This window comes from Bombus impatiens, unplaced genomic scaffold (assembly GCF_000188095.3).
Source record: "Bombus impatiens unplaced genomic scaffold, BIMP_2.2 scf_0581, whole genome shotgun sequence".
Taxonomy (NCBI): Eukaryota; Metazoa; Arthropoda; class Insecta; order Hymenoptera; family Apidae; genus Bombus; species Bombus impatiens.
The window spans coordinates 237,036-261,581 of record NT_177000.1 but is presented as its reverse complement, the minus strand read 5'-3'; the positions used below and the strand labels follow the sequence as shown (position 1 = coordinate 261,581).

Genomic DNA, 24,546 nt, shown 5'->3' with positions numbered 1-24,546 from the left:
TCCGCCGTGTTACTCGTTCTCCAAGTTTCTCGAGGGTATTTTCGATTTTGGATACTTGCAACATCTTTGTTTCATCTCGAGGACTGGAACACCCTTCCGGACTCGTTGCAAGGTTTATTTTATTTTGTCACGCATGTGCCTTCGTTGAAAAATGGTTGACCTTGTTTCTCGCTGCTCTTTATTCGATGTGTTATCTTTACGTAGCTTCCCCTTCTCAAGAATCTCTGCAAATCTCGTCGAGTTCTACGATACGGAACTCGAAAACTTGACGACGTATTCCGTCGATAAAATGGCTGGAAAATCGAAAACCCTTTCTCGTGGGAAGAACTAGATCTTTTACGAGAGAGAAATCTTCCGTCTCTTGGAAGTGGCTTTGAAAGATCTTCGTAAAATTTGTAAACAGGGGGAATAGAACCGTGTCAGCCGGCTCGAACGACTTGGTCATTCAATCAGCGTCGTTCTTACGTCGCTACTTTATACCGGCTCCGCAAATATCGAATCGCTCCCATCGCACCGCTCGCCGAACCCTTCTTTCTATTCATCCGACCCAGCACCCTTGCTCTACCTCGGTCTCTCCCTTTTTTTCAACCAGGTTCTCTGTCGGCGTCGACATCGTCGAACGAACGGGCGGCTAATCGTGGCACGCGCTGCATAGCGCGGTCGGTGAATTAAAAAGAGGTCGCGGTAGCCGGGGGCGCGAGATGTTGGCGTTACGTCACTGACCTTGCCGATTCTCCGGCCACGCCGCGCCGTGGCACATTGTTCTGGCGGTGTTTCCTCGTCGTGCTGCTTTTGTGCCGCGGGTTCGCACCGCTTTTTAAAACCAACCGTATTTCCCCGCGTAACAGCTGTTCCAATGTATTCGCTCGTCGAGCATATTGCCGCAAGATGTGAGAAACGAGAGGGACGCAGAAAAACGTTCTCACTGCTCTCTGCAGCAATGATATTTTACGAGCAAATTTTTGAAAATAACCATACCAGAACTTGTGCTTGAAAATGAACTTGTGCTTGCACGTTAGTGTAGCTTGTTATACGAACGTATAATGTAAATTTCGCAAATTAGACAGTTTGCAAACGCTCGAATTATATTTCGATTTCTTTGTGCTCGACTGCTGTCGCATCGAACTGGTCATCGTGTCGGTTTTTTCCTTTTTGTTTGCAGAACGCAACGCGACGCGGAAACAACGCTAGCAATAGGGGCTTTAGTACTATTTCGACGATGCTGTATTCGTAGAGAGAGAAAGAGAAATGACAAAAAATCAGGAGCGTTCCGTTCCTGTCATTCGCGTTATACTTTCCTCTGTTGGATTTTCCTTTTACCCGTTCTTAATTGTCCAATTACGCTGATACTCGAGGCATTAACGACACTCGGCACCATCGACGGACCACTCGTTCCCCTTATTTACTCGCTGAAACGCTTTTCCTCGTGAAAGCGGCAATTCGATCTGCGAGTACTCGTTTTTAGAAACGTCGTTGTTTGTAAATGAAAATATTCGTCGTGTTTTACTTCTCTTTCGAGCCGAACGTTTCGATATTAGGAAAGTCTAAAGCACAGTCGGAAAATTAGATTTCGACAACGAACTACGGAGAAATAGATTTAAAATCGTTTTTGTTCGCACGATGAAAATTTGATTTTTCACGATTACCGCAAATAATCGGTGATATAAAATACATAAAACGGATATTTCAAATTCATTTCGAAATTTTCCTAAAAAGAGAGAAAAACAAACGGCGAAATGTAACGAATTCTACTTTTTCCACTTTCCATTTCCATCTTCAGCTTTTATTTTTTGTTAATTTTAGTTTTTCCGTGCTTGCCCTTTCTCTCGTTTCTCATTGCGCGAACAATTGCACACCTTTCAGAACTTTCGCGTAATTCGTCGCCGTCTAATTTGCGACCTGGTTCGTCCGTAGTCGCGTTTAGTTCAACGATTTTTAAACGCACGATGGAACGGTGCACTTTTCGATTTTATTTTGTCTGTTTTTAAATACATTGCGCGATTTTCTTGTGGATAAAGCTGCGTGTTTCAGCATGATTCTATGGTTACACGCGTTTCGTATGCACTTTGTACGTTCGCGCGTTGTTCTGCAAATGAACGTGTCTGTAATTTGCATATCGTATTCCGCTGAAGTATCGCAAAACGTTTTATCTCGACGAAATAGTTGTAATGGCATATTTGTTGTGTAATGGCATATGTTTTACGGCTCCTTCGGAATATTACGCTTATTTGCGTTTCCAACGATATCTACAATTTTATTTTTATACGCGAAGAATATAGGAAATGGTCTGCTACCGTTTTGCGTTTCACACGAATGTTACGAAAAAGTTCGTAACAGTAGAATTTAGTACCACTTACTGTTGCCTGTGAAATTTAATTCGTTGAACGTACTACTTAAGAGGTTCGTTTAACGATATATCACGCAAGAATGTATCAGCGAGAGGAAAAAAGGTCACGGCGGAGAAAGGTTGCGTGGATATAAATTCGTTATATACAAAGAAGCAGCGAACTATGTACCGCGTCGAGGATTCACCGCTGGGAGTTTCTTTTGTGATGAAAGAAACGAGGAGAAGGGGCGGGAGAAGGAGAAGAAAAAACGAGCTTTAGATTGCGTCGCGAGAATGTAACGCGAGCTCGTGGAAAGCTAATAAAGCCTTGGAGGCGCGGAACTGCGTATGGAATTTTCTACCGTCTGTTTATGTTGGTGCGAGATTACATATTTCGCGGTGAGAAAAGGCGGAGGATTAATTTACGATTCTTTCTTTCAAATTAACCGACCTGTTACCAAGCCTCGTCGTCGCGGAGAAAGGAAGAAACAGGATCGCCGATTCGTCTAAGAAACAGCCTCGGTTCAAAGTAATTTTCTCGATATTCACTTATTTTATTTGAATGCTCGAATTCCTTAGACTGAACGTACCGACTTCGAAAGAATTTCCAGGCTGTTTCGTACGAAAAGCGAACCGAAAATCCATTTTCGCGAGGAGCAGATGTCCCCTCGGTGCGCTTGATTTTGACATATAGAACTTCGAGACTACTAATCGCGAATATACGTATTCGATTTTTATTTTCGTTGTTGGATATGTCGCGATACTAGTTGGATTTATAGTCGAGATTAGAATCATTCGCCGGCTTTGTAATTTTCGTTTAAAGTTATTTGCTAAAACAAGATCAATTCGATTCATTTGCCATTATTACTTGTCACTGTTCGAGAACGGTCTACTATTCCTATTTTGATCGATACAGAGACAAACCGTAACTGAAAATGTTTGCATTTCTCCAAGACACTGAGGGTACTTTAACGAAACGAAGGTGTTCGTCCCAAAAAGTATCTCTTTCAAATAGATGTAGGTAGAAACAGGCGCGTGGCATCTAACAGTTTCGTTTTACACGTAGAGTTTGTGCAAATGCAATGGCAGAGTTCCTATTCATCGAGAAGATTGTCTATAACGTTCATAATGAGAAAACTTGGCGACAAGTCGCGAGATTCGTAAACGAATACGCGATTCAGGCGTAGTTTGGTGCGAAAATGTAACGAAAGACAATCCGGAGTCGGGTGATAATCGACGCGAGTGAATCGTCGTGTGCCCCGAGCTTTGTTCGATGTGTCAGACGTATCGCCATCATGTTCACGTGCCTGTGGAACTTCTTCGACTGGTAAGATGCTCTTTTCCATTGATATTAGTCGTAGTTAAGCTATTTCAATTTCGTAATTAACGGCCTTTTGCATTTTTATATTAACTTTTACCTACGGTACGACGATCGAATAGCGACGAAAAATAGTTCTTCTGACCCATTATTATTACATATTACGATCCATCCCTGATCAAATAAAGCCAGATTTCCGAGTTAGGCGAAGAGAAGAGACGCGTTTTTGTCCCTCATCAAGATCCTTTGTTTGTCAACGAAATATTGACCCGAAAGCGAACGATCGCCGCCTCTATCGGCAGGAGCTTGCAATTTCAATTCCGTTGTAACCGAGGATCGTTTGCCGACGAGAGTCGGTCAAATATTTGCAACCAGTTACACCGGGCTGTGAGACGGAAACGGCGACGATTCGTCAAATGCGTGATTCGCGCCTGTATAAATATCTTTCCTCTCTTTACGAATCCTTGGTTTCTTCCTTTCCAAGCTACAGCGTTCTGAACGGCTATAATTTGAAGTAGCGAACAGGCTACAATCTACGATGGAGGCAGTACGCGTGGCTCGGTGAGTCACGATGTGTACAATGCCGCGAGATTGTATAGAACGCTGCGACTAATTCACGCAACAGTTAATAATAGAATCACTGGAGCGGGTGCCGTGCAATCTCGGCCCCGAACTTTGCTAATTTCATTCAAAACGTCTGTTTCGAGTCAGGCCTACGGATTCGTAACGAGTTTAAAAGCCATTCCAAACGATGTTTTCCAAATGCTAAATGATTTTGCCAAATTATACGTATCTGTCGTTGCTGTGTAAGGTCGATGGGGCGAAGACGAACGAACCCATCGAATCGATTACCCGATTGAATTTTTTCTAAAATATTGAATATATTTCTAGCATTGAAATTGCACGAAAGCTTCCGAGTTGTTGGAAGATAAGCGAAGATGATGCGAAATATCAGAAGCAAAACGAGGTGTAGCTTTAGACTTTAAATCGAGTCGAGTAACCTTATTTTGAGAATTCCTCGAGACACTGCGATTAGATCGTTCGAAAGAAGAAGTGATCGAGGAAGAAATTTAATTTTCGCGAAGTAAATATATCGCCGTTTAATAAGTTATTTTAATAAGTTATCGCGATATTTTTTCCTTTTTTTTTTAAATCATGCAATAAATGTTATTCGATTTTATAACGTTCAAAACCGTAAATTCCGATTCGAATTTTTTTTAAAAAGTGTAATCACTTTTTAACTAACTCGTTACAGAGGTCGCGTATGCGTTTAACGCGTGTAACTTTACATCGAATAAAAAGTATTGGAAATAAAAATTTACGACATTTAAAATTTTATGCTTCGTGTCGCCTGTATCAATTTACTCTGCCGAGATGTACAAAAAAGCTGTGCCACGATATTTCGTAGCTTCAATTTTTTAGCGTTACGATATTGGGTTTGGACGATGGTCAACGATACCAGGTAGTCGATAATCAACTGGCATTATTTTTAAAGACTCGTAAAACGCATTCGAATCGAATAGTAAAACTGACACGCGCATCTCGTGTAATTTTTGCAACTAACCAAACGATCGATCAGCTTTCGCAGCGATAATAACTGTAACGAACAAAGTTTTATACTTTCTAGGTTTCACTTACATTTTCCTTTCGATCCGTTTCATCGCTGGCATCGTTGTTCGTAATTGCGTCGAAAATCGTGGTGGTCCCTGAGAGGAACGCGGGCTGGGTCGATACGTTCGTCGCTTCGACGTTTCTTTCGGTTGATCGGCAGGAGGATACCTTTCGAATCGAGCTTCCTCTTTACAAAGGCAATCGATAATGGCAGGCGATTCGAAGACTGCACTCTTGCCTCTCTTTCATTCCCGTTCTCTTGTCGCTGCTCCGCGTTGCTATTGGTATTCGTTGTTTCGAAGAAGAAAAGTTCGACGCGACAAAGAGGGATCGTGCGTACGACCAGAGGAGCACATTTTTTCGAATAAATTTCTAACACGCGCAGCATTTCATCCGGGTGCTTCGCGAAACATTTCAATCGAAATTCCGTTGGTCATTCACGGGGGAATTTAATATTTCCTGCGTTTGCTTGAATCATGCCTCGAAAAGACAAGAGCGAAAGAGGCACTCGATTTGCCAGCATTTCTCGTAACTCGTGCTTTCTGTTGAAAATCGTGTTCAAATTTCAACGCCAAGTGGTATACGTTCAAAGGCGAAACGTTTTCTGCTTCGATCTTATCGCGCATGCCGATGATTTTTCAAACATTGTAAAGTTAATTATAAATAAGTAACGCATCCTATGTAGGTCTTCGAAGTTTTCGTACGTCTTTCTACGTATTCGTACGTAACTGACATTAGATATGGAACAGACTGGTTGATTCGGAGGATCGGAGGATCGGAGGAAATCCAGCGGTGATCGGGAGTTAAAGTGACGGCATTTAGCAGAGAGAATTCCAGCGGAGGTCGAAAATACTCCGGCCGGGAATTGCGCGAGGATTCAGACACCGACGATCGCGTTTCGTCGAGCGGCCGGAATTAAAATAGGACTGCAGCTCGCAGATAAGAATTCCTCTGCCGGTTCCCTATTAATCTCGAGGATCTGCGGAACAATTCGGAATAATTGGCTTTCGTAAACTATATAGTCGGAAATTTAAGTTCTTCTTTCGAAGCTCGCCCCGACTACGAACAATGAACAACGAAAATGGAGCATCGACCAACGAACCTATGTCGCAGAATAGATTTCGTTTGGGATCGCTGTCTTTCTTATTCGCCTGTAGAGGGTTTTAGATTCAAGTTCCTTTCTCACGAGCCTCCTTTACTTCGTGGCGGAATTCTAATTTATCGGTCTGAAAGTTGAATTCCGAGGATTAGACCGACGAACAATGTGTTAAATTTCTAATCCAATATCAAATAATCTCAGTTTCGATGAATATCGTTGGTGAAAAGGAGAGCGTGACCGTGATTCCTGCCAACGAGAATTCCGAACATTTGCATAAGCGCCACGAAACACGTTTAAAATATATACATACGAAATATATATGCGTTATTGTCTGCAATTTAGCTATTCTGGTCAAATACTTCCGCGCGATTAACCCGACTATGCGGCGTCAGTTCGGAAATTACTAGAAATGCCTGCTCGTCGTATAGTTTCCTGTTAAAAACAATATCGTTCGAAGTAGATTTGAAATGCCTCGAATTTACCAAGTATCCCAAAAACACGTCTATCAAATTATTTCACTCGGTCACCGTCTTTTTTCGAGAATAGTTTAAACCGGTTAGGTAATTCGATTTAATTAACATGAATCTCGTCCTCTGGAACAAAAGCGGCGAATACGTTGCGTCGCGTCAGGCGATACGTATTCGATCTCGACATTAAATTGCTGGATTCCATTTTGCATGGAATAACAGACGACAACTGGATCTTTCTGCGCGAGGATCGAAAATCTAGAAGAATTCGGAACGATCGTACCCCGTGCCGGGAGAGTAGTAGTGTCGACGTGGCAAGTAGTGGTAGATCGCAGCAATAGGGAGGGGGGGTCTCGCAGAAATTCGTTCTCGTATATTAACCGCGTTTCTCGTATATTAATATGATTAATTTCATTTTGGTTGTAATCGAGTTATTCGTGAATTATTCGAATTAAGGCGTTTAGAGGTAGGAGTACAGCTTTAACGCGTAACGTGACATCAGCGATATGACAAACGAGATAGCGTAGAGACGACGCTATAAACTTAAGAGGTTATCTTGTATACTGTTCGTCGGTATTCTGTACCTAGTGTCACCCCAGGAATGACGTTATTATCGGACGACGCAGAAAGAAATTCCACTCGGGGACAATTCTAAGACTTCGAGGCTCGCGTTATCTTCCGAGAACATTGTCCAAAGATTCGTCTTTTCAATGCAAGATCGATTATCTGATGTCTTTGAAAGCCTACTAAGAGTCACGTTAATGTTGTCGCGAATCGTTATTAGTATCGATAAGAATAGAGCAGTCGCGTTTTCAGAGCGGCCTACGTTTCTTTTTGTATGTTTCGCATATTCGTATCGTTAATCGTGAATCTAGGACAGGATACGAGTTTGCGTCATCGATATAAGTATACAATTATACTTCGAAGCGAAGTGCATAAGAACACGTTAGACAGTTTTCAGGTGGAAGTTCAATTATCCAACGAAGAGCAGATTTAATTGCGGTTATCGGCAGTATTGGAAATCGGTTAGCGCCGCCGGAAGACGCTTCTATTAAATAAGATCTCGTGGATTCTGTTAAGTAGGATCATCCTATTAAAGCATTCGTTTCACAGCGTTGCCATTGAAACGTAACGGTAGGATAGGAGAAGTTTGGTTCGTTTCTTGCTTCCGACGCGTCAATTTTGAACCGAGTTCCACCGTTTTAAATCGTCTTTTAGAGTTAACCAGTTCGACAGATTTCAAATAGCACGGCGACATTGAAATATTTTTCTTACTTTAAAATCCATCTGAAAATTTCTTCGACGGATCCGGCAACCAGAGAAGCGAAATCAACCCGACCACCGTTCGAAAGTGCATTTCGCTTGCTTCTTCTCCTCTCCTTTATCTCTTTCGTTACGTTTAACAGTTTCAAAACTAGAATAACAATAACAATTTCTTGGCTTTTATTCGACGCGTAACAACCAGTGACAAAGAGAGACGACGATTCTCTGCACAAAAGATCGTAAAAGGTCCAACGAAAAAAGAGCGATATTAGTTTCGTTTGACTGGCGCGAGAGCCAGGAGCTAGTGACAAATTGCGCGTTCGCTTTGGTTGGTGTTCGCTTTCGCAGCGAACGAGGCGTGGAAAAAGCTAGGGAAACAATCGGTCGGTGGGCTCGGTAGCGTGTCAACCTATACGATGAATTTTCCATTCCACCGCAATACTATATCCGCGCGATTCCCTCGTCGCCGCGTAACGCCCCGCGCTTCGTGACGTCTATCGGTTGCATTAGCATCCCTCTGAAATTTGCATATCGCGTCGATGCTGCCTACCTCCCCGATCAGGCGAACGCAATCCATTTTCGTGTAAACATCGATTCGAATGCAACCTCTTCACAGTGAGCGTGTTCATTCGTGCATCATCGCGAGCTTGTATTTACGTAATTCTTTGTTTAATTCTCGTTTCCTTTAATTCTTTGGAAAAAGGAAAGAGAGAAAAGAAATCTGGTGCGAATGAAACCGACAGTCGACGAAATCGTCCAACACGCTTGAACAGGAGATCGACCGAACAATCTTCAGTTAATTGTAATTGATGAAATCGGTTGGAAGGCATCGTTGAAAAATGTTTGAACGCCAAATTCTGTTTCAAAGCGACGCAACATCTACGACCATATGGCGATGAATTAACAGAATGAAAAACACATATAAGCGTTTGACGTGGTTAAAACGCAAATATCGGGTTAAATTATATAGGAAGCGTATGCAAGCGAGATGGAAACTCGAGAAAATTGACATACTCCAACGCGCAAGATGCCGTAATTAAGCGGCTACGCGGTACGTGGCTGAGGGAACGATGGGGTGTCGTCGAGGGTTCGCGTATCGCGTTTGGCAAGATAACAAGCTCCTTAGCTGCACGCGCGTTCCACGGCAGCGCTGTTCCACGGGCAAATTCAATTCGCTCTGATGAAAATACGCTTTCGAAAAAATATCTCTCCTCCGATTACGTTACGTAACGTTGGCTCGGTTATTTAATTTTCGTGGTGGTGGTAAGCTCCGTAAGTGGTCGCTGTAGCAATCTTGCGCGGTTTCGTGGCGAACTGTGTAAAGCTCGACAACTCCTGTTACATGCAGATTTTTAATCCTTTCGCTGTTAAGGCCAATTAAATAGTCACCCGTCGTTAAATCTTGGCGTTCGTTGAATCTTGAGAGCGAATGTCGGTTCTTGCAGCCTTTGCGCCGTAATAATCCCGTAAATAATCTTTACGAGAATGTCACGATAGCCTGACGAGATACACAAAATTGTACGTGTAATATTTTTAGAATTCTTATCCTAATATTATTCCAGCGTACATATCGTGATATACAATGAAATGTCAGAAATAAGATTTAGCAATTAGTAGTTTCGTTATGCTGGCTATAACTTGGTTTGACGGAGGAAAAAAAGCGAAAAGAACTTGTTACTCGCGATATCTTTAGCTCTTTATATATCGAAAAGAGGCTTAAAAAAAGCTAAAAAGCTTAAAATTGCTTACGTCGTCAGACTTTGGAGGGGGCGGGGGAATATTAGCGAAAGCGGATCCGCGGAAACCGTCGTCTCGGCGGAGTTCGCGAAAGAATTCGACCACGCGTTGACCAATAAAAATTTCATTCGATGAGAAACTCTGCGCAAAAAGCGGCGTAATTTTGAATCTCGCGGGACGAAGCTGCAACGAAACTGAGACGTGCATAATGCAGGGGCGAGCGTGCAGCTGCGAATCACGCACGATCGCCCGGAAGCGTAAACTCTCGTCTCCACGGGCTGAAACGGTTCCGCGAGCTCTGAATTATTGCGTTAACGTTGTCGAGACGGAACCACCAAGATTTTCCATCGCGGATGAATGGCGGTGAAGCGAAGCGCGAACAAAGCGGCTCGTTCGCTCTACATATTCGCCGGTTACGCGGAAACTCCGTTGTTGAATTTCTGCTTTACGGGCCCCTGCAATTGGCTCTTGCCGTTTAACTTGCTTGGAAAACTTGGAAGACGGAGAGCGTGGCCCGAGAATAATTTTGGAAACCTGTCGCCACATCTCGAGGAGCGGTGGGTTGCTCCAGATTCCTATTTGACAACTCTTTGTCCCTTTTCTGTCAACGATGCCTGGAATTCAGAATCCTCTGTTTCACCTTATTTTACACAGTGTGGCGTAAATCGTATCTTATTAACGCTGTAACATCGAGACGCCGTTATCGCATCTCGGCGCAAGCATTTGCAATGTCGCCGTAACGTTCGTTCGCGAACGAATCTGCCCAAAGAGAATCGGATATTAAGGAGCATCGAACGTTCTCATGCATATTCGTATTCGTACGCAGAATTATCCTAATAGAATTTATCCTTTGGCCAGAGAAAATCCATCGAGGATTCGGTCGTTTTAAAAAAATCGAACAGGCGGCGTTCTATCGAGAACGAAAGCGACTTAATCAGAGTTTGATTAGAACTTAGAACAGCGTGTACGGATATGTCGCTTTGAAAAAATCGATCGGCTTTTCACGCCAAAGCCGAAGCTCGTAAACGCCGTCGATCGATCGGAAACCGCCAGGTGTAAATCCAGAAACCTCGAGCCGACGGCCCAGCTGGAAAATTGCCCAAACACGCTTCGAAATTTTGAACGGGCGAACTTTTCCGACGAGAGAAAGAGGGATTCGACGGGGAAGAAGCGACAGCCGCTCGCACTGAATATTTTATTTTCCACCGAAGGAATTTCCAGCAGGCGGTGATATCGTTCGCTGGCAACTCGCGACTCCTCTGATCTCTTCTTCCCTTACTTCTATTTACTTTACTCCGGTTTACCCCTTTTCCGATTCTTAAAACACTATTCCTTATCTACTTCCCTGACTCCGTTTCGCCATTCCGGTTCCTTTAACCCTCTTCCTCGTCCTCTCCTACTTCGGTTTCCTCTTTTTCCAGTTCCATCACCTCATCTTATCTCTTTGCTTACGTATATTCTTTGGTTCTACTCTTTTCCCTAATTCTTCCACCTCGTTCTTTTTACTTGATTCCAGCTTATCGTTAAGCTCCTTTCTTTTCTCGTATTTTCTTGAACCGGGGTTCCAGAGGTTGGTTATGAGGTGTATGAGAATTCCTGGAGCCGGCACGAACACGGGCGGACTTTTCAATCCTGATAGACTTATCGCTGAAACGTATACCCTGTCCCTGGCTCATCTATAATCTATGTAACCGCTATTCTGCAGAAATACAAACGAAAGTAGGAACAGAAATGAAAAATACGACGGACGAAGGGAGAAACGGTCGACGTTGCACCGAGGATTTTCCTTTCTGTCGATCTTAGGAAGCGATTTTCAAACTACGTTTGACTTAGTTGGATCGTGGTAAAAGGTTTCCGTTCTCGTAAGATAACTTTTCTTTGAATCAAATCGTCCTTCTGGAATTTAGACCTCCTTTTCTTTTCTTTCTTTTGTTTTAAATCAACGATAAAACGATATTTCACGCTTGTTTATCGTTTATGTTATGAACGACGATTTCACAGGGTCAGCTCTTCTTTTTAGTACCAAACTCCAGTTTCGAGAGAAACGACTTTGAAAATTAATCGAACACGTATATGTTTTTTTACGATGCTTGTAACGATAGCCGCGTAATGATGCTTTGTGCATGAATATTTAAAAGCGTACATTGCGAACGACAGAGGAGTAACAAAGCAGCGGCGATGAACGTAGATCGTAGAATGAACATTGTCCGTTAATACTAGACTGCCGAGTAAAAAATACTCGGACGTCGTCAACGCCAATAACGTTTTATATAAAAAATTAAAAGGACACCTACGAGCAAAATCGCGAAATATTTTTCTTCCAATTCCACCTCCGGAATATCCACCTTTATCGCTCAATTTCGTCCAAGTGCCGGGCCATTGTCTCTTGGCAATTCCATCTTTCTTTTACCGAAATGTTTTCTTCCATTTATTTGGAACGATCAACTTCACCGACAGAATCCTATGTTTGCTGAGAGTATCGGGGGTCGTGAATACACACAGCGTTTGGTCAAACGCAAGAAAAGCAAAGAACGAAAGGGATGCAATCCGTGGGGTTTGTACGCTGCGAAATCGAATAAATCTCGCGACGCGACGCGGTGCACCGCGGTCTCGTCGATGAACGTCTGTCAACATTAAAAAAGGGAAGCTCCTCCGTGAAAAAACGCGAGGAGAGAACCTGAGGGACAGGAGCTCGGGGTACAATCGAAAAGAACCTTCGACGTCCTCACCGCCGATATGTACGTGTCTCGATTAGAGTCGCGATTTTCTGGTTGTGTCGGGGTATACGCGAAAAGCACGAGGAGAATCGAATTGATAGGACGTTGATCGATGCTGTTGGCGTTGCCATCGCATCTCCCTCGGTACCGCACTTGGAGCTTACTACAGTCTACGACGTGGAGGCTCGAGGAGGTAGTTCGATGCGAAAAATTACGAGGAATCTTTGTTTCGAATCGCTCTGTAGTTCTGTTCGGATCGAACCACGCAAAGAAGAGAGCAAGATATGTCATCGTACACGATTTATATGACGTACACGACGTACGCGATGGATCGACTTTCCCGCAAATGTACCTTTATGCGCCTGATTTTCATTCTTCCATTTCTTATAGAAATATGATTTTATCGTATCTCACAGAGATATGCTTTTACAGGGAAATTGCTCTCTTCGTGGTTGCATAACCGATTTTAAAATATTCCTCGTATACATTCTGTAACAATATTGTTTGTATGATCTTCGCGTAGACGCTACTTAGTCTTTCGCGTTGAATATATGGATATTTTATCGAAATTCAACCACGTTTATTCCTTTTTTAATTTCGTTGAATTTATTCATCGACGAAATCGCGTCTCCTTTAACCATCGATAAGCTAGTAGTATTTTTTATATTATTATAGCAAAATAATTCCGCTGTGTACCGTTCGCTTTATTCATCTCTGTTTCATCATTCGTAAATAGCAGCTATTTAGCGAACGGAAGAGATTTTAAAAAACGATAAAAGAGAGACACAGGAGAAAAAGTTGAAAGAGCTTGCTTTTGAGCTATTCGGAGCGTCGCGTCGTATCTCCGCTCGAATCTTCTCGCGAAGAGATGCAGGATAGATTACGGAACAGAGAAATGAGTAAAGCAACGAACAGGAGAGAACAAATCGATGCACGTAGCTGAATCTAGGAGATACGGCAACTTTCTCAGAGATAAAGCATGGTGCCACGGTTGTTTCGCGCCGATAAACGGCTCTTGGTTCCAATCGTACTCGCGCGATCTAGTATTTAGTTTCTTAATCGTGTAATTTAAAATACACACACCAGGTCGTTTATCTATACGCGATAATCGGATCGTAGCAATTGTTGGAAATCGAAAATCGGATGAAAATTTTTTCTTTAGGGCTAAAGCTTCTGTAAACTCAAATAAAACGTATGTTGCCATGTATTTTAGCGACTAGTTGCAGAACGTTGATCGATCAAACGTTGATCGAGCTTTGCCAAGCGTGCTGCGAAGAATTGTATCGCGTTGAGCTGCGCTAGAACCACCATATTAAATAACGGAGATGCGATGGAATTCGTGTGCAAGAATAAAGATTAGGTTTCCGACTGGCATGACCCAAAGGAGAGTCGGCATTGTTTCCAAATAAAACCGAGTTCCACCCGCATCGATTCCGAAACGGTACGCTGAACAAATTGCTTTGATTTTTCTGAAAAGACAGAGACACAGAGAGAGAGAGAGAGACTCGCGCTTTTAGGAAATGAGATCTAACTTATCCGGTTGCAAAGAAGATGGTTGCGAACGAAAGAGACTCGAACGAAAGGAAAAGAGGGAGCAAATCTATTTTGCTTTGATATCGTATTTTTTGGATTTGATAAAAAAACACGTTTGCATATTTGCATTGAAAAACATGAACAGGAATTTGCAATTTGTTGTTCATGGATGTTTACACGATGGAGCGATACTCGACGATATTTGGCACGCGACGTTGTGGCATTTGCTTTCGTAAAATCACGAAAATCGATAACAGAATGCGTACAGAACGGTGTTACTTTGTTTCTACGATATTATCGATGAAAACGACGATGCTCGAATTGAAATAAAAAATTCCATCGACGCTAAGCTTTCGACTTGTGAAAAATTAGAGGAGACAGCATCGAACGACCGAAAGAAAAGATAAAGATCGTCGAGAAACAATTATTCTCAACCGTGAACTTTTATATTTAATTCGATATATCGCACAATGTGGATTAGGCAGCTGTATGTTTCGACGGACGGTCTTTATTACGGCAATTCATCAACAGAATGTACATTATGTTCTGTAACATATCTAATGAAATATTCAAGCGATGCGAATATCGTAGCACGTAATTTGTTACGAGTTCCCTCGTTTCGTTTTGATGTCTGAACTGCGTATTTCCTGGTTTGTTGCACACTTAGGAAGAATTAATTACCGTGAGCTGTACATCGCGAATCTCTGATACGTCTTTAGGTGCATACGCGCAACAAAGTTGGGACCGTTTATCATTTTTACGTACGATTCGACGACCAAGTAAATTTACCGTAAACTCGAAGAAAATAAAGAAAACATTTCGAATATTTTCACGTATAATTGCAATTATGCGAAACGAACGTTAAACCACGTCGCTAAAACGTAGGCATGTTACTAAACGGATTTTTATCATTTCGATTTTAGGGAGGATAACGACGTTACGTCGTCGAGGTCAGACCAGGCGTTTAATTTAAATTCACGAGAAACAAATTGGCCAATAGCGAACGCGCAGCTGTCGAACAAACTTACGGAATTCCGGAGCACGTTTATGCATTCGACCCGTTTGGGTACAAATGACCATCGAATTAAGTGTTAACGAACTGCAGCAAATTTTCATCGTAATTTTAACGAATCGAATAGCGAAGCAGCGCGGCCAAATCGGCTCTACTTATTAGAGAAAACGGCGAACTAAAGCAGCGATCATTATCATCGTCGGTAATTCGATCGTAGCTCGATGAATTGAATATTTTTGAGCGGCCAAGTGGAACGGAAGTTTGAAAATTCGAAGCAAGACCGAAGGATCATCCCAGAATAGCTGGATTCTCTTCGCGTTAATCAACGATTTCAAGCCACGACTGAAAACGTACTAACCCCGATAGATGTTCAACTTCGCTCGGATTAACGCGCAAAGTTTGCGAAGAAGGATTTGTTCTCGGTTTCCCACTGCTCTGTATTCCGTTCGCTACGCAGACCAGTTTCGACAAAATATCCGATAACTCGCTTTCCAATTCGATTTGAATTATAACGGCGTTTCTCCATTAACGCTTCAAAGATCGTCCGAGTTTGTTGTTTTGTCAGCCAGTCGAATTGATTTAATTTGCTTCTCCATTATCCCGTTATTAAATTTTCGTTCTGCTTGTTCAACGGATTACATTGATTCGTAGAGATTGAAATTATATTTTATCTAGAGCTTAGAAGGGATCGATACCGTCGAACGTCACGACGATTCGATGCTCTGTTAATCGCACAGGATAAGAAAATAGGATGAAAAATTATTTTGCTATATTCGCGCGTATCTGGCGTACAGTGGTTGATAAGACAACCTCGAGAAAGGTTAAATGACACGGAGCGGCGCGGTCTACGCTTATACCGTGGCTCCTAAGAAACCATCATATTTCACGTGTCACGTATAACGCAGCGTCAGCCGGCGTTTCTATATCTAGTAACGAAGACAAAGCAACGAGCATTCCCTAAGCTCTGAAACTTAGCGTCGACAGTAGCAATATGCACTGATGTATCGCGTCGACTTTGCCATGATAATCCTATCAGGGCAAACACGATTATTCGATCTTCAATTACAATTTTACCTTTACCTATCGATGGGATAGATACGAAAACAGAAACGAAGGACAAGATCGCTGTTCTCTTGGATACTCCGGACAAAATTCAAGGATGAAAAGTCCTGCGAGATTTCGATATAAACGAGAAATTTCGAATCCTTGTCGAGTTTGTAACGGTTGACGTTCGTAGGCTACCGCACTGGAACCGAGTTCGCCCTACGATTCTGTCACGTATCGACAAGAATAAGGTAATATCTCCGTCAGCCGGACATCCAATACCTCGTCCTCATCGTCGTTCGTTTTCTCGTACGGTTTCATTTCAAATTATCCGATATCCTGTCTCGCCACTTATTTCGCCAATTAGGTGGTTCGGGTATGTTTCGGTCTGGAAAGACGAGACGAAGAGAATGCAAAGACGGGAGAAGTAGAAAAACCGCGAGTCGGGCGACGGACGGAGAGACGATGAAGGAAGGCGAACAAAGTCGGCTTTATCGACTAGTCCGGCATATCGAAGCCGGAGAGAGGCCACACCCTGTGAATCGCGGTTGTTTATGCCCGACTGTTCGTAATTCTTGCGGCGTGGCGGCAATTCGACGGCCTCGCCAGGGAAACGCGCATGGAAACCGATACCGAGAAAATTATGAAAGTTCCACGGCTGCGAGAATCGTGTGCGACCGGAGGTTAGAGGGTTGAAATATCACGGAGTGTTCAGAGAGTTATGTTTGCAAGGATCTGCAGCTACGATTACTTTACCTTCGCGAGGTGAAATAAAAATTGAAACCGCCGCTGCCTTTCCGTTTCTTGCAGCGTTATTTGCTTCTCGAGCGATATTTTTACGTAGGCGGTACGAGCCTCGAGTCTAATCTTCGAACGACGGTTTTATGCTATTGATAATACACGACAGCAAGCGATAGTTTATTACGTATTCTAATTGGAGCTAGGAAAATAAGGAGATTTGCAGTTTTACTCGGTGGCGTATGCGCCGATTCGTTCATACGCGTCGAATCAACGTAATCTTGGCAAATTTGTATTCGAGAAACGTGACGTTGATGGACGATACGAAGGAATCGTTACACCTTTGAACAATTGCCTGGTTTCATTTAGAAATGAAATTTCTGCTCTGTATCTTATTAACACCAACCACGCATCTATCGAATATAACTATTTGAATAATCTCCCATTGACCCGACTATTACGAACGACTATAATCCCTGTTCTCCACTTTCCTTTCGTTCTAGTTTTCCCGACCTCTTCCCTCGAGCCATTTCTCTGTTCTAAACCCTCGAAAGTCGGGCATTGCCGATTTGCCACTCGGTGAAATCCCAGGGAACGAGAGCGTTTCTGTCGACGCTCCGACCGATTCTTTTCGCGTCGAATTTCCGCGGTGGAAACTTTCAAAACGCGTCGACGTTGGAATTCCGTGGAAGAAACGGTGGCGGATAGAAGTCATAGAAGACGCTTGGTCGTTTGGAGAACGGGCTCGATCCAGTTGTATCCTCGTTGGAACATCGAATCGCTACCGCATTATTGGCCGTGTGCGCGCTACCGACGCGCGAGCTCCCGTTCGGAAGAGAGCGTCTCAGCCAGGATTACGCGAGCTTCCGGGCCGTGAGCGAAAATATTTGCGACTTCTCACGGGAAGCCTCTTTCGCACTCGCCTATCTATACTCTGTCGTGACGTTTCTTTCGCTCTACAAACCACCTCCACCATCGCTTTTTTCCACGTTTCTCCTCCAAGCGGAAAGTTACACGCCACTCGAAAATTTTTGCGAGAAACCACGTTTCAATGGACCGGGGATATTTGTGTTTTTCTTTCTCCGAAAAATATGCCATCGCTCGTTCTCCAACGATGTTTAACCTGTTTTAGGGGACGTAGGTTCGAGCGATTCCACAACTTGCATTACGAAAATAGCACGAGAGTCCTGTTTTCTGTATAAATATATTTGTTCGAAAAGAAAGACTCTGCTGCTTCGATACATAGTCAAAGATGCTTTTATGAAATTTCCCATTGCTTTTACGGAAATCGGTTTTATCGAAAGATTAACTCATTTTGGTTCTTCCGTTCGAAAGCGTAACATCGATCGCACGAATAAACACGATAAACGTAAAACGAGTCATTTTCCAATTATTGGGTACCTGTTTTTTTTATTTATAACATTGGTTCTCAACGTTATCGAAGATATAAATAATACTAATGTAATTACAATATGATAGCGATAAATTTTCATTGCGACCAAATTACTATACGCGCGACCATTCGTGTTTGTCATCGTTTAAGTTCTGTATTTACCTCTACTCGGCGAAACGACGGTTTGGGGAAAAAGGAGACTGAAGAAAACAAAGGAGGTCATTGGAAAAGTCAGAGAAAATAAGGAAATACGGTTGGACGGGGAACGTTCCACGGACTGATCAGCAAATGTGCATCGACGTTTACCAAGCCCCGGTGAATCCCTGAAAGATTTACTCCTGATAGAAAAGTCAGGGAACGGCAAGAAATATCGAACAGAAGCGAAAATGCAAAAGTATGCAGGAAGAGGAGGAAGGAGGCGCGAGGCTCGTGTAAGGAAGTAGACACGACGCGGCATCCAGTGACGGCATCTGGCATGCGTCATCTCCGTTTCGTTCTCTAGAAATGCCAAACATTACGATATGAAAGTATACATTTTTAAGCAAGATTAAAGCTACTCTGTTGTCCTATCGTTACTTTCACGTTGAAATATTCAGCCGTGCACGACGTCTCGTTCTCTCCTTCTGTTTCATCCTTTTTAAACCAAAGGTTACTTTTTTAAACCAAAAATATGGTATAAAACCTCGGATCAAGCGACCGAGATCTGCATATGGAAATTTAAAGCAGCTCGTTTCCATCGTTTTCACGCTCATCAAGGGATAATAAATAAGAATTTGGCAGCCATGTGCTCGGAGTGCACGCGATATCGATCGGATAAATCGCGTATTTTTGTTCAAATTTTATGCGGAAAATTACAATTCCATCCGTGGAATGTCGGCGTTTACCGTGTCAACAGTTCCCCGACCTGTTACACGCGCTAATTCATTCGAGAATATTTGCGAACAAGTTTCCTTATTCGAAAGTTCTACCGTAAAATGTTTAATATGGTCGAATGTCGTAATATCTCTTATACGATAAGAATGGAATTTACATATACAAACGGATTATAGAATTTTATCCTTGATACTGTCAAGAAATCCGTGTTACAAACGTCCAATCGGTTGATCCAAGTTCAAAAAAGCTTCGCGGTGAAAACTCTTTTACTTGTTTTATGCAAACGATCGTCAACAGTAATCGATCGATCTGTAGAACTTAATCATCGCAAAGCGTTAAACGATCTACGCAAACGACTAACGAGTAAACGTAGAACGACGAAATCCGTATCGTTTTTCACATCTATTCTCTTCTGTTGAATTTCGCTGATTATTCGAAGGAAGTCGCGACGTGTCCCGCAAAACGTTGTAGCAGTCACCGGTCGCTTAGCCGCATTACGCGCGCGAATTTGGAGATCGTCGAGCGTGTGCGCGACCGCGTTCAACGATGGAACTGTGGCGCATCGTGGTGCATAACGCCGACCCAATTTCCCATGCGAATTAAGACGCATCGAAACCCGATCTCGATTATGCGAGACGCGACTGTACGATGACATCGTTCTCCACATTTACTCCCGCTTTGTTTCACGTTGAATCGCGACCATCGTTTTTCTTCGATCGACTGGCACGTTCCAAAAACTGCAATGTCGTCGATGCGATGCGAGGCGAGGCGAGACGAAGCGACGCGACGCGCCAGACAATGGCGGAGATTGCTGCATAGAAGATGAATCGGGGAGGAAGCCAGCCGTCGATCGAGGCTGGCCACGTTCTTCGGTTGGACGTTATCGATGACCAGGCCAGCGGTCGTACCGGTGATAATGTTCCCTGGACTGACGGATTAACGCGACGAAGAAGGAGAAACGATGCCGGATAGGGTGCGATGCTCTTGCCCTTGCGTGTTCAACGATAGGCGAAGACGATAAGCGTTAACGCGTTTTCTGCCTTTCCGAATGCTTTTTGCTTTCTTTTATTCGAGTAATACACTAGTATATTCGATTACAACAAATACACGTAAAATTACCAAATTCGAATAGATATAAGCAAGTAGCTCGTTGTTCGTAATTCGTTTTATCCGCTATATTTACTTTGGCTTGATGTATGTTAATCCATTTGATCTACTAGTTACTCTAATACAATAAAACACAATGATTCTTGTTTCACTGAACGCATAAACCAAGCTAGACTGATCAGAAGGTACTCGAACCTCGTTCACAGCCAGCCTATGTTTCATTTATAATTTCGCTGAATATTTTCATAGACGTATCGTTCAGCCGTGTTTCGCGATTGATTATTGATAATCATATCCGGCACGAAACGATAGGCGAACGCTCTGACGGGTCCGTTAATTTCGGACGGCCAAAGCCAATGACGCATTCGATAACAATTTGCTATGCCACGAGCCGCGCAGGTAACGAATATCGGCAATTACGCAGGTGGTCAAGTAAACAGCGTAAATCATTGATTTCGAGACGCGATCGTAACTCTCCTCGGGAACGATATCACCGTGTCAAAGTGGTGTAATCGTCGTGCCGAACGGAGCCTGCGATGAACGAGCGGATTGATATATCCGATCCAACTTTGTCAGCTTATCGTTCTCGTTAGCCACGAATGTGTATAGCGGAAGCGAGATGTATGACGCTAATTTCGACAATAGAAGAAACGAAAACCATAGAATAGAACCCTGGTGGAACCTCTGAAGTTCGGATCGATAAAATTCGTTTTGGTATAACGTCGATCGTGCAAAGTTAATTTTAACGTCGGAGAGTATCACAACGATAAAGTAAAATAAATTTATCCTAACGTTTGTAATATACATGCTACCAAGAAGAGACTGTTTGTAGGAGTTACTCGCGAAGCTTCTCAGCCCGTTATCGATTTCGGTATATGCGATACGTAGATTCAACGTCTTTAGGTTGAATATTGCGCGTCTAAAGTCTAAGATCTGGGCCTCTTACGTCTCTTGACTAATGACTACGACAAAGTTTAGATCAAAGATTTTCGAACGATTCTCCGAGGCACATAATTTACCACGGTTATATCACGCAGTTGTCTCCCGAGTTTCATCCATGTGTTTTCCAATAATACGAGCAACGAAATAATTATCTTCACGGCAAGAACGAATCGTAAAAACGTACGAGATTAAACCTGAAATTCTTAGAGCTACGTGGTATCGGATGTATAGTATATCCTCGCGTTTTAAACGTAAAAATGATATACTTTATTCCTCGTATCTATCATACGCCTCAGATTCTCGAAACTATTTTTGAAGTTTTATTACCAAAGATAGAAACAAGCGCTAGTTCGGTCGATTCGTTTAATCGATCTCTGACTTTGAATCATCCTGTACCGTCACATCCGGTCCGATCGATCTCTTCGACGCAAAAGTACACACATTTCTTCCTTACGTTTCTTTCTTCCTCGGGTTTGATCTTTCATTAATCTCTGTAAATTTCGAACGAAAATTCGAAGAGAACCAAAATGCAAAATAAGCCAAACTACGATGGAGTTGCTCGCTTCGTGGCTTTAGCTGACCTTGTTTCGAGTCAGAATGACGTAATGTCAGCGGAAGTAATTTAGTCTTCCTGCTTTGTTTATTCGTCCGCACTGTTGACTGAATTAATCGACGATAAAGGCAATGAAAAGTTCAACCGACCGAACTTTCGAATCGATACACTTTTTCTCCTTTTGAGTTATCGAATTATCGATTATAGTCTGAAGTTAACGTTTCGAATTTTGTGGAATTGGCATATTTTAAAGATTGAAATACGTCTTATTCGATTTCAATTGTGTAAAATAAAAGAAAATCTACCGAATGTGTTACAGCTTCTTTACCGTTTTCAGACTGAACCGTGAGTTCTAACGAGCTGGAAATCAGCGACGATCGATTCGACCCTTTCAGTTTTATCGTCTTTCGGTGCCTGCAGCTCGCTACAAAACAATCACCAGACGGATTCGACTAAAATTTCCTTTTCCAGACCTCGTTTGTTCGTTCGGTCTGCTCTCCTGTTGAATTTATCATTCGCCGGTACGATTCGAAACAAAAACGATCATTTGCATTGGCTCTCGAACGAACCTCCTACGGCAGGATCGACGCACGAATTTCTCGTCAAGTTCGTTAGAGCCGGCTGGGTACGGAGCGACGCTTTGCGCGATTTGCCGGACACCGAGTGCGCGATCGTTGGAAATTGCGAAGGAATGTCGCATCGTGCCGGCCGAAGATCCGCGGTCGTTGCACGCCTGATGAATTTCGTTCGCTTCTGATGCGCTGGAACGACTAAAACGATCAACGAAAACCACGTTTCGCGAACTTCACTGGTCGTCGAACAGGACATGATTTCTGCCAGCCATCGTTAGCCGTTTTCGTGTTATTATCGGCTTCGAAAATCGTGGCTCGCATCAAACGATAATTCTTCGATATTTGAACTGGGAACACGGAACGGAACTCGTCGAATTAATTGCGATTCAAGTGTCGTTATCGGCTTTTAGAGATTCCGATGGAGGAACACCGCATGAAATAAGTGCTAATATTTGGTCGTTCGAATTCAAATTTTTTAAAGAGGAATAGAAGCGCGATACTATCGATTCAGATCGAAGAACAATTATGTCGAGCGACAATAACGTAAAATAATAATGTGTGAACGCTGAAATAAACGATGCATCGTTGATGTACGAAAAATCACGTCGCATAGGAAAGAAGGAAAGAAGGAAAGAAACTGACGATACCGTGACAGACGCGACAGGTCGCATCGTTGCGTTGGGATGGTCGATGCAGTCCGCGAAATCAGTTTGGGATTGACGCGTCGGCCGGCTTTCAGGCGAAAAATCGTCCGGCTCGCGATCGATTGATTTCCCCTTGAAGCGAACTGACCTTCCGCATGACCCTGCTCGTTTGTCCGCACACGCTACAGCCTCGCCTATCCCGCGATTAATAAAGTGCGATAGGCCGATGTATTTTACAGGCGATATCTACATATCTATACGTTCCATCGGTATACGTGTCTTTAAACGACCTTTCGATTTAACTTCTGTGCTTCGTTTGCGCTCTCGCGAAAGATGTTTTCTTTTCTTCATCGTTTAAAGCGGTATCTGCGTTATCACGCGATGCCAGACAATAACGCTATCGCGTCGAACATACGCGAAAACGTAAAAACTTGTAACGAACGCTTAATTACCGTAGCAATTGAATAGCGGTCGAACGTCCGTTTAGCTAACACGCTGGAAGCTCGTCTAATTTCGAGGTGGGTTCGCGCTCAAACTACCTTTACGGTTATTACACGGAGCCTCGCTATTTTCCAAGAATATTACTGCTTTTAAATGACGCGTACGTGTTACGACGTTACGTGCAACCATGCAGTTTCCGTCCTTCAAACGTTCCGCTCGGCTTCAATTGTCCTTCTCTAGGTTTTCGTTCAACCTTTTGTTCGTGGCTCGGTGAAATCCCACCAAGGTTTTTTAGTTTTCTCTCCTCGAAAATGAATAAAATTCACTTATGAAAAACATCGATATCGTAAGAATTATACTCCTCTCTTCGTTTATAACGAATGCAGCATATTCCCTTCAATTATATTCCATTATTTTATAGTTTCGCCATTGACTAGCTATTAAAAATATACGGAGCGTGACAAGGTTACGAGCCGCACGTCCTCGAAGAAGGGGATTACTGCAACGTAGGAAACATTCGGTCATCTTCTTCCTCCCTTTTTCCTTAGGCGAAACCGAGTGCTTCTTTCGGTATCGGGTTTAAATAACGTACACGACGTATCCTTTATGAACGACTCGGTGATACTTGGAATTGCAAAAACCGTCAAGCGTTTGGCTTTTCACATTCGATGTTGGTAACTAAATTTGTACGTGTACGATAGTGGAGAAATCGATTCATATCACGACACTTGGTCTTTTTCCTTTGATTCCTTCTCCGCTCGAACCGAGCACCCAAATACTCCTCGTTGACCAAACGAACACACATCCATGGTCTCTCATTTGCCAACAAAGTACTCAAAGACCGCTCCAAACGCTGTTCCAATTTCGTTCGAAGGTTCTGTTTCTCGCTTCATTTATCTTCCGGAGCAAACGCGTCGATAAGCGAGCAGCAAAAATAGAGAATCGCAGCAACTTCTCCTGTACCGAATGAAAACGATGCGAGCACCGATTCGAACGTTCGCGCGTAATTCCATTTGGAAAGCTGTTTCATTTAGCGATTTAGGTGGCAACTGCTGTTGGTTTCTCGGCGCTCGGCTGGAGCCGGTACACGCGTTTTCTGGTTCACGAGCATTCATCGTCGTGGCTAGGTTGCTCGCCGCTATCTAAATCTTGGCGG

General features: G+C 43.1%; 1 protein-coding gene across 16 annotated transcripts in view; it reads left to right on the top strand.

Annotated features, from left to right (window-relative positions):
- LOC100742314 overlaps window positions 1-24,546 on the top strand; it is a 189,628-nt gene that overhangs the window by 85,576 nt on the left and 79,506 nt on the right. Inside the window, exon 2 of one of the 16 annotated variants that reach the window (XM_033322225.1) lies at window positions 3,416-3,653. The exons of 13 other annotated variants lie outside the window; for them this stretch is intronic. In XM_033322225.1, the coding sequence (XP_033178116.1) occupies window positions 3,622-3,653 (32 nt within the window). In that variant the 5' untranslated portion in view covers window positions 3,416-3,621. Of the gene's footprint in view, window positions 1-3,381; window positions 3,654-24,546 lie in introns of those variants that run through there. 2 more of the 16 variants (XM_033322223.1, XM_033322224.1) reach the window with 2 other exon arrangements.